This window comes from Athene cunicularia (assembly GCF_003259725.1).
Source record: "Athene cunicularia isolate RWA chromosome 27 unlocalized genomic scaffold, athCun1 chr27_part1, whole genome shotgun sequence".
Lineage (NCBI taxonomy): Eukaryota > Metazoa > Chordata > Aves > Strigiformes > Strigidae > Athene > Athene cunicularia.
In genome coordinates, this window is record NW_020799138.1 from 2,217,051 (window position 1) to 2,227,145 (window position 10,095).

At 46.5% G+C, this 10,095-nt stretch overlaps 2 protein-coding genes across 2 annotated transcripts in view; one reads left to right on the forward strand and one right to left on the reverse strand.

Moving 5' to 3' along the window:
• The window catches only part of GIP (gastric inhibitory polypeptide), a 3,626-nt gene extending 506 nt beyond the window's left edge, over nucleotides 1–3,120 (reverse strand). The window contains exons 1-4 of the mRNA XM_026864607.1: nucleotides 3,050–3,120; nucleotides 1,747–1,893; nucleotides 1,275–1,406; nucleotides 470–548 (exon numbers count right to left, since the gene is read on the reverse strand). Coding sequence (XP_026720408.1) covers nucleotides 470–548; nucleotides 1,275–1,406; nucleotides 1,747–1,893; nucleotides 3,050–3,120 — 429 coding nt within the window. The remainder of the gene's footprint in view (nucleotides 1–469; nucleotides 549–1,274; nucleotides 1,407–1,746; nucleotides 1,894–3,049) is intronic.
• A 2,866-nt stretch (nucleotides 3,121–5,986) lies between these two features.
• Nucleotides 5,987–10,095, forward strand: part of IGF2BP1 (insulin like growth factor 2 mRNA binding protein 1) — a 34,252-nt gene continuing 30,143 nt past the window's right edge. The window contains exon 1 of the mRNA XM_026864608.1: nucleotides 5,987–6,123. Within this exon, the coding sequence (XP_026720409.1) occupies nucleotides 5,987–6,123 (137 nt within the window). The remainder of the gene's footprint in view (nucleotides 6,124–10,095) is intronic.

The window sequence follows — 10,095 nt, forward strand, 5'->3', positions numbered from 1 at the left end:
TTTTTTTTTTTTTTTTTTTTTTTTTTTTTTTGCCAGAAGACATTAGGATTGTGCCTGAAGGATGTGGACTGTGTGCGGTAAGTGTTTTTTTTCCTTCTTGCCACCATTTTAAGGCTAAGCAGCAGCAACCTGTTAGGTTTTCTAAAATCCCCTTCATGTTAAAGAAAGGAAATGTATCCCTCATTCATTTGTTGGTGGGATTTTTTTTTTTTTTTTTAAATATAGAAAGTGCCTGAGAACAGATTTTATTTTTTTTTTTCCTTTGGACTCGTGTCTAATTTGCTGTTTGAACATTTGTGACATAAGCTAAGATTGGGGGAGGTGAAACAGGCTATTGACAGGCTGTGGATATGCTGACACAGCACAAAGCCACGCAGCGCTGAGATACACAAGTGTGCTCTCAGCCAGATGGCTCGGGGAACGGAGGCACGAACTGCAGCAGGAGAGAGCTCCAGATGGACCAGGTTACCTTGCCCAGAGGTACCTGTTCCCGGCAAGCTCGGCTTGCCATCGTTACCACCATCGTGATGATTTTAAGGTGATTACACCTTAAAAAAAAATTTTTAAAATCTGTACAACTGGGGACACACAGATCAGAACCCAACTGGGAAATTCCTCCTGGCTGCGTGGTTTCCCCCTGCCTGGTTTCATGTTTAGATGACAAGCTTTTCATAATAAGAGCTTGTAGCAGTGATATGAGGAAATAACCGCTTTGCTGCTTTTTTTTTTTTTTTTAAACCCCACTAGTCCACATGCTGAGAGTGCGAACGAGTAGGATTTTATTTTGTTGATCAAATCAAAATGTTTTGCAGAAATGTATGAATTGCCCCTCATTTTTGCTGGAGAGTTTTCTTTTGAGAGGGTTTTGTTGTTCTGACCAGGTCAAAACACTTCATTTTGACTTCTCCGTTAGGGCGATGTTGGGGTGTTGGGGGAATGGATGAGCTTCAGCCCTGTCAAAAGTTCGTGCTTTGACCTTATCAAAGCGCTGGATTTTGATGAGGCTGTGCTGACCTTTGCAAAACCAAAAGAGACCCCCATCATCTATATTTTGGGCATTTGTATTTTGCGAGAAATTTCAAAATTAGAGAGGCTTTTTTGGTCTTTGTTCTTTTCCTCACTCCTGAGACAGAATTGCAAAATGTGAAATTTCCTTTTGAAATTAAAATCCTTTTTTTTTTTTTTTTTTTTTTTCCCAAACATTCCTTCAAAAGTTAAACACTTGGGGTCCTCATTCCCTCCCTGCGACCAGACTTTCTACTCTCCCATCTCACCTCTGATTTTTCTTGGCTTTTAGAAGCCAGGCGAAGAAATCTTTGGCTTCCTCAGTGCCCAGGTCCAATCTCTGACCGTTCCCCGCTGATACTTGGGGCTCAGCTTCCCGCTTGTACGGCTCGATAATGTTGCTGGAAAGGCAAAATGGGAAGCTATCAGCCCAAGATGCCACAAGAGGGTGCCAAAATGCTTCTTTTCCACAAAAACCCAGCTCCCTCCCACTCCCTCTCCCAGCCAGAGAAGGCGGCGGTCTTGGACAGGGAGAGGGATGGTTGTGCTGTGTGCCGACAGACCAGAAACATTTCTAAGACTTAGAAAAATAAAAGAAAAAAAGAAAACCAACTCCCTAGAGAATCACTGCTGCAATCCAAGAAAAATATCCTCGGCTCTACATTCTTCTGTAGCCATCAGTTGGCTGACGACAGCTGTGAGTTTGGATCGTAGGAGCTTTGAAAGTCTACACACACTTACTCGCTTTTCTTCTCCCGTCTGGCTAGCAACCATTCCACAAAGTTCTTCTTCAGCATGCTGTCCATCGTGCGGCTGTAATCGCTTGCCAGGGTGGCCTCAGAGTAGCGTCTTTGCACTGGTCTGGCACTGGGAGTCCTTGTACTTACGCTGGGGTAGGAGCACAGAGACAGGAGTGAGTCCTGCACGGAGCGGGAGCACACGTGGGGCAAGTTTCGCTTGGGCTGCACGTGGTGGCCCTGGCGGTTCCTCGCCAGCAAGGTTTTGTGATCCCTTTTAATGGTGCAGGTGACAATTCCTGGGCTGTAACAGTAAGGAGATGGCTGGGGAAGGGGCTAACATGCTCCTCAGCCAGTTCACCTGCTCCTGACAATTGCAGCTCAAGACTGGAGAATTTGGAAGGAGATGAGCTCAGGATAGTTGCCGATAGTCTGGAGTCAGCATGGTTTTCCCTGCCGTAGCCTGACTGACAGAATCAGTTAGGTTGGAAAGGACCTCGAAGATCATCCAGTCCAACCGTTCACCCAGCACTGACAGTTCCCAACCCCAGCATCCCCCATATTCACGTGGACTTCGGCTCCGAGCTAAGGCACCAGGCATGCTCAGGCTCCCTCCTCCAGTGCGCCGCACACCTATGGACAGGGAATCCACCTCTTGAGTCCTCGAGAGGCTCAGGGTGAGCGGCAGGAGGAAGGGCTGACCCCGAGACCAGTGGTCTGACAGTGGAGACATAGTTGGTGGCTACTTAAGTTAGCAAAGGATTTCAAAGCTGATCCTTTTTTAGTCCTGCAAGCTGGGATCGCAGCAACTCCTATTGCTCTAATAAGGATTGTTTTGGATCTTCTCGGGTAGTAGCTGGAAATTTTGGAGCAGGAGTCAGGGAAAGAGAGGGAAAGTCTTTATTATACACCTACTTTATGTAACTGGTCATATTTTCAGAGGCTTCCAAATACTGGATGCCCCCTAACCTCATTCATGTGGGATGATTACATCTTGTTTCTAGTTCACAGCCAACCTTCTTCTCTTCCTGGTTTACTTCCAGCTTGTTCCTCCTAACCCAGAGCTATGAATTTGTAGGGAAAACTTGGGAGTTCCTGGCTCCATCTCAAAGGCTCAGGGCTTTATTTTGATATCTCTCTTATCATTCCCTCATCTCTGTACACTTGGCTGTCTCTATTATCTGAGATCTACCTCAGGACTCATGTTCTCACCTACTTACCAAGTTGCCAGTGGAAAAAATCCATTTGCCTCCAGTGGGGAGCTGGAAAAGGCTCAAAACACACCGTGAGCTTTCCAAAACACTTACCCCGAGATGTTTTCTTCCATCAAAACAAACCCCAGAGAAGCGAGGAGCAGAGAGAGAACTTTGAAAGACATCATTTTCTTGGCTGGTTTCTCTGTTCCAAAGCAGATGTCCAGCCCCTGTAACACATGGGACACATAAGGGGCAGGACAGCGAGCCCAGAGGCATGTGCGGCGGTGGTTGGGCACGTGCCTGTGCTTGTAAATGTGCTCCTTCAGTCCTTGTGCTTCGAGCAGCCTTCTCCATCCTACAAAGCCCTCTTCTGCCGCTCCCAGTTAAATTACTTTTTCAATGCCAACGCTCTTTCCCCACTGTGGTGTCTTTTAATGTTGGTTCCTTATACTTTTATTGTAACCATCAAATTCATTGTGGGTTGCACATTCCTGGAGGCAGGGGCTTTGTCTTCCTCCATGTTTACAAGCTGACCCTGTGGGTACCTCATTGTGCTTTAAGGGTCGATTCAATCTTGAGTATGTGAACGGGAACGTACGTTGGATCAGGCAATTCAGTAGCAATGGCATCCTGCTTATCCCACACTGTGGTTCTGCAGGATTTAGGAGCCTGATCTAATTTCTGGGAGATTTTCTGTCGGGATAGATAATGCCTTACGTAGGGACTGGAGCCAGTCAGCGAATATCAGTTATGAAAAATATCCCATGGACAGTGACAGGATCAAATTCCAAGATTTATTAGTTTCAAGCTGTTCCTAGTCCTCACATCCACAGTTCAGCTCAGTAGTCCTTGGACATTTGAGCTCTTTTAATTACTATTCCAGCTCTGCAAACTCTGTACAAAAATGGTTTTGATCATGGCTCCCAGATATATTTTGTTGTCCCTCACTCTGTTATTCTTATTTCTGGAAACTCCATTGCAATGGAGAGCTGCTGTCAACAGGAATAACACAGTTACAAAAAGATCAGGATTCTAATATCCCATCCTTCAAAAATTTATTCACACATTGATAGAACTTTACTCCTCTAAGTAGTTATTTGTACTCTTACAACAGCCCAATTATTGTTTTGGAGAGAGCAAGAATCTGCAAGTTTGGGTGTTGTTTGTAATTGGGGCGTTTTTTTCCTCTGGAAAATTGTGACATCTTTTACAAATGTTTTCAGCCCTTCCTATTAAGTGAGAAAAAAAAAACAAACCAAAACCAACCTAAATGTATTGCATTATCTCAGATTTTTCAAGTGCTGAGGAATGCTCTTAAAAGCAAAGGTATAATATTCTGAACACTGGCAAAATCCCTAAAATACTTAGGCTGAAAGCAATAAAAGACAAATAGTTACAGAGTGTTAACAGCAGAAGTAAATTCCATTATACAAAAAGCTGAGGAGTATTTCAAGTGAGAAAAGAAAAAAAAAAAAAGTCATGATCAAGTAACTGAGGTTTTCCCTCTTATTTGCTTTTAATTTCATGTATTGGTGGTATAACTGTGGGTGTGATGATGGGTCTGAAAACAGATAAGTTGTGCAAGAATATTGTTCTGCTTCGGATAATTATTTACGATGCTGGGAGAGGAAATGCCTTGTAGCCTTAATTTTAAGAAAGGGCAGCAACTTCCCCGCAGAATTTACCCAAACAGGGAGGAAAAGCAATCCACGCTTTCAGAGACTCTTGAAAAACCATTCTGAATTAATACAAGACGCCTTTGCCCGTGTGACACTGAACTGGAGTAGCTGAGCTCTCCCAGCCCAGTCCGGCACAGGGTTTGCTGCGATACCTCCGCTGTTTTGATCCAGTAACTTGACTTCTTCACAAAAGGAGGAACAACTGGTGGGATCTTTGCAACACGAAGGTCTGCCAGTCCCCTGTGCAATACCATCTCCTTTAGAAGAAGCATTATCCCTATTTTATCCACAGTTGGGAGGTCCCCAAAAAGCAGCTAAAAACCAATTTCTCCTCTTTTCCCTGGGTAGGTGCAGATCCCAACCTGATATTTGCCACATAGTGAATCCTCCTCTGAAATAACAGTCTTTCCCTTTACAGCCTGACACATACCTGCTGCAGGTCTTTTTTTTTTTTTTTTTTTCCAAATCTACCAAGAGAACAGCCAGTCTTGTACTACTTTGGGGAAAACTCAGCCAAAGTTCCAGGCTGTTTCTGCTCTGCTACAGCTACAGCCCGACGCTCTCAAACACTATTCACTCCCACTATCTTGGGGGGGGAAAAAAAAAAAAAAGTTAAAAAGAGAGACTGACATAGAGCTTCTTACCTTTCTCCTCTGAAGCTGCCTGGAGGATTTCAGCTACTTCTGGTGCTGATGAGACCCCTCAGGGCTTTTATATACATTAGCTGGGCAGGACCAAACCCACTTCCATGAAGTAAACAGGAAATCAAGCACCTAATCAAAGCAATTCAAACCCACTTAGAGCTGCTTCATTAGGTCTATTGACCTATAGAGAAGGAAAATAACCTTTTAAAATATGTTTACATTAATGGCAATTAAACATTACTGTATCACCAAATCAAGAATGCAAATGGATTGTGGGTGTAAAGCACACGACATTGGTCTAAATTTAAATTACACGTCGCATTGCCTCCCGTGATAAAAACCTCCTTAATTTCCATCCTTTGTCAAACGTAAATGTTATTTTTGAGAGATCCAATCTGCTCCTTCTCTTTCTTCCAGGAGGAATAACTTTGCTAAAATCAATGACTCTCGTCATTGTTAGTCACCATCAAGTCAGGGTATCCCAGCTGCAGTCTGCAACCCCTTGTGCAAACCCCAAATTGGAAACCAGCATCTATCCCCCAAAACGGGCATTCTAAGAGGAGAAAACTTGGGATAGAAAGGGGCGGACAGGAAACTAGTAGGAAATGGTGAGGCAGCACTGGTTAACGAGGTGGAGGTTGGTGGCACAGCAGTTGCCTATGAGGGGTGAGGGGAAGCAGCTGGACCCGAGCACCCATTTGGGCTCTTTCTGTCCTTAGTGAGTGATGGAGTGTTTCCCTGTGGCTCTGCAGCTGCTGGGGACATGGGTCAGTGAGGCCACCACCTTGCCCTGCCCTTGCACAGCTGGATCCAGGAGAGCAGATGTTCTGCAGATGTTAATCACGCCACCGGAGTACAAGAGGTAAATCCACTTCCCACCAGCTCTGCTGCGCCTGGTAAGATGTTTTACCCGGTGTCTGACCTGTCCTGCTTCCCCTGGGTTTCTCTGGGGGAACCAAACCCATCACTTTTTAACACGTAAATCCTGTTTAGGGACTGCTACCAGGTGCATGCCTGCTCTAGGTACACCCCGTCACACCCAGCTTCAATGTGTTGAAGGAGCAGAGCTGGATGATGTTTGAACCAGCCTAACCCAGGAGCTGAGCTCCGCTCACATCAGCACCAAAGCCAAGCAGTGCCCGTGGCTGTGCTGGCTTGCTGAGCCCAGTCCCGTCCGCAGCTCGATTTCCCTGAGTTGCCTGAACTTTTGCAGGAGGTTATCCAAGTTACAACCATCCCCTCAGGTCTGCCAGCCTTTTTCTTTTTTTTTTTTTAATTTTATTTTATTTATTTTCTGTGGAGTTCAGCTGAGCCGCTCGGAGCAGGAACCCCGCACACCTAGACGGAGGAGGGATGTGCGTATATGCGTGTATCCTCCCCAGGTTTGTGCTGGCTCAGCGACATCAGGGGTTTGTGTGGGAAAGAAGTGAGATTTCTGGTTGATAGGGCTGAGCAAGAAACAGCCCTTAGTGGAATTGCAGTAATAATGGCAAAACCGAAGTGTCGGTGGTTTTGGCGTGGGAGAGGGTTTTGCTGTACTGGCGCTGTGCCCCTGCTGTATCTTGTCCCAAACACGTGCAAGAAATCCAGCGTGGTGAGGTACGTGTCTCCACGCAAAAGCTACCCACTCTGCGGTTCCTTTCTGAAAAAGTCTTTTTTCTACTCTTCTCAGAAAGTGCTGCGGGGACAGAGCGTCAGACAACAGGCTGGTTTTAACCGTTCCCCATATTCCTGCCCCAGGAGACCGTAGGGCGCGGAATGAACCGTGTCCAGCTTAGCCCGGCGCTGGCTGAGCTCAGCTCTTGCTGCTCTGCAGCTACACAACTCCCTGGCACAACCAGCCTCCCCAGCAAAAAGTGTTGCCTCTATATGGCATTAAGATAAAGGCTCAGAAGGACATTATTAACGTCGATTAAGAGTTCAGTGCTATTAGGGAGCAATTACTACGTTCACAGGAACTACTTAGCACGTGGCTTAGTCCTTTCTCTAGCAGCACACAAGCATGCCAGGGTCTCCCAAAGCTTTTCACCCATGCAGGAGCATCGTGCCTGCTGTAATAAATGATGCACTATAATAGTTACAAGTGACCAATTTACACTCCTAGCACAGTTGCTAATCAATAAAACGGAATAGTTTATCCTGGTGTCATTATTATATGTATTCTGGGTCCTTCACTCCCAGCCAACTCGGATATCTTGTTTCTCCAAAGTGCAACCTATTTGTTTTCCTCTCATTAAGTGCCTCTGTAGGATATAAAGTTAATAGAGTGAAATAAATATCCAGCAACATTAAATGTTGACCCAGGGTTCACAGTTACGGTTATTTCAGGGCATCTGCTCGTGATGCAGTTCGGACAGCAGCATCCCTCTAGAATTTCTCACAATCAAACAAACAAAAAAACAAACCAACCCAACCCAGATGTGCAGAAGTTGTTTCCAAAGACGGGAGGACACTGTCTGCGTTTTCTTCTCTCTGTGATATCCGCTAACCGCTGCCTAAAATGCTGAACCTCTTGATGCCAGTTCAGGTCTGGGAGGTGCAGAGGTGACGACTGAAGTGCTGACCTAGAGAAGGGCCACATGCCCACGTCTGCTTCTTCCAGGGTAACGGGGGGGTCTCTAATTAACGACGCAAACTTTGCTCTTCTCTAACCTCAGCCCATCACAGCCGCAGCAGCGCTGCCCTTGCAGCATTATCTGTGTCCCGCTGCCTCCGCTGATAACACAAGTCGTTTCACAAGCTGGCTCCCAGCTTCGGACTGAGGACAACTTTAGGTTTCACCCAGCTGTGGCATTTGTCTCCCCACAAATTCAACAGGAGAGCTGGGGCTGCCCTGCTTCCTCCTCCCCTGCCAGGCAGCGCTTAGTGAGCGAGCTCTGCTCCTCTCCGCAGCCGACCTGACTCGAGGAGTTGGTGTTTCAGGAATTTGGGAATGCGTTGGGAAGATCACAGCTGCGCTACTGAAACGGTCCTTCTGCTCTGCTTTGAGACACCGAAACATCTCAAGGGCAACTTCGATTACAAAGCGTTTCAAGTATTAGATGTCCCTGTAATCATGGAAAATAGGGCTTGAAGTGACCTTAAGAGGTCATCCACTCCCTCCCCTGCTCCCAGACAGCCTCAGCTCTGCTTAAATCTCCCTGAAAGGACGAGTCTGACCCGTTCCCGAAAGTTTTCAGAAATGGAAATGCTGCAAAACTTCCCAAGAAATTTCTTAGTGTGTAACATCTCGCTTCAGTGGCACAATTTACCCCTCTCTCCTGTTCCCAGTGGACACGGTGAATAAGATTTTCCCTTTCCCTCTGGAGCAGCACTCTTCGATTGCTCTTTTGTGTGGCACCGCTCAGGGCACCTCCGCTCTGCCAGAGAAGGATTCCAGGTGTTGCGTGTCCTAGGTGAAAATAACACTTTCTGCTCCGTTTTCTGCGCAAGCGTTAGGCTGATCCGAGAGTCTTAACTGTATCCAGCTACGATCAATCACTATTAGCATTTGCTCTGCTCCTCAAATCACAGGGAGAGAGGAAGGAGGGATTTTTAAGCTTTTCATGCCCATCCTCTCCCTGAAATCACAGGCGTTGGAGTATCATTCAAACTCTGGTCCTGATTCAGGATTAATTCTGGTTTTAACTCCGCTTTGCTGCTGTCAAAGCCATAGAGGCTCAAAGCTTTTCCTGGAACCTCATTTCTCTCCCTAAAATACCAACAACGTCTCGCAGAGGAGGTTACTCTCACGTGCTTTGTTCTCACTCATCCTGTCACCCCTCTGCAGAGCACAAGTCCTAAAGATGAGCTTCTCTCCCCCAATCCCTGACCCCACAGCCCATGGCCAGCTTTCTCCTCCCTTCCTGGGGCCGCCTGGGGTCCCGCTGCCCGCTCACAGCCTCAGCTCCGTACGGCATCTTCTGGATGTCGTGCGGCAAAGGTTGGTGCTGTCGGGAAGGGAAAACCACAGACCCGATCCTGGGTGCCAGGACTCTGCCAGGGAGCTCAGACTTACTAAAATTTGGCAAAAGCAGCTTTGGCTCCAGCTGAAGGCAGCGAGGCTTTGCCTGGCTCCTCGTGCCGTCCCTTGTGCCCAGCGCTCGCACCGAACTGCACTGAGGACACGCGTGGTGGGCTGGATGGATTTCTAGGGCATCCTTGAAGTGCCAAACATTGCTCCGTCCTCTCTTCTGGCTTCAGACCTGCCTCCCTCTCCAGGGCTTGCGGGAATGGAACAGGTTTTTTCACAATGGCAAAATACCAGATATGGTTTTAAACACCAATACTCCCTTTTAACTGCAAACAAACCCTAGGGCCTTTTAAGGCTTCAGCGGTTGTTCTTGATGAATTAAGCTCGCTGGAGTGGCTGTCTCAGAGCCTTCCTGACTGCCTGTCCTTTGGGGGGGGGAAACCCCCCCCCCCCCCAACAACTAAAAATGGGAACCACAAAATATGAGGAATATGGACTTCTCCTTGCTGCATGTTCTGCTTCTTTCTTTTTTTTTCTTAAATGCTTGTCATACCCCCCAGGAGCAGGGACCTACAGGACAGTAACGGCCGTAACAAAAAGCCCACGACAGCACCTGTAACATCCATACGAGGAAGATTTATTTGGACCACCGAGCTGCATATAAAAAAAAATCCCACAACTGCAACTTTTACCTCTGCACAGTGAGTGCTGTCACTGCTTCCAGAGGCTGGAGAGATGATCCGGGCTTGCTCTAGCATTAAAACTACCTGTGCTTTACCCTGTTAGCACTTTACCTTGCGGCAGCTATCTTAATGCGAAAACCATCCTTTATTCCTTTTTTTTTTTTTTTTTTTTTTTTTTTTTTTTTTTTTTAAACAAAAA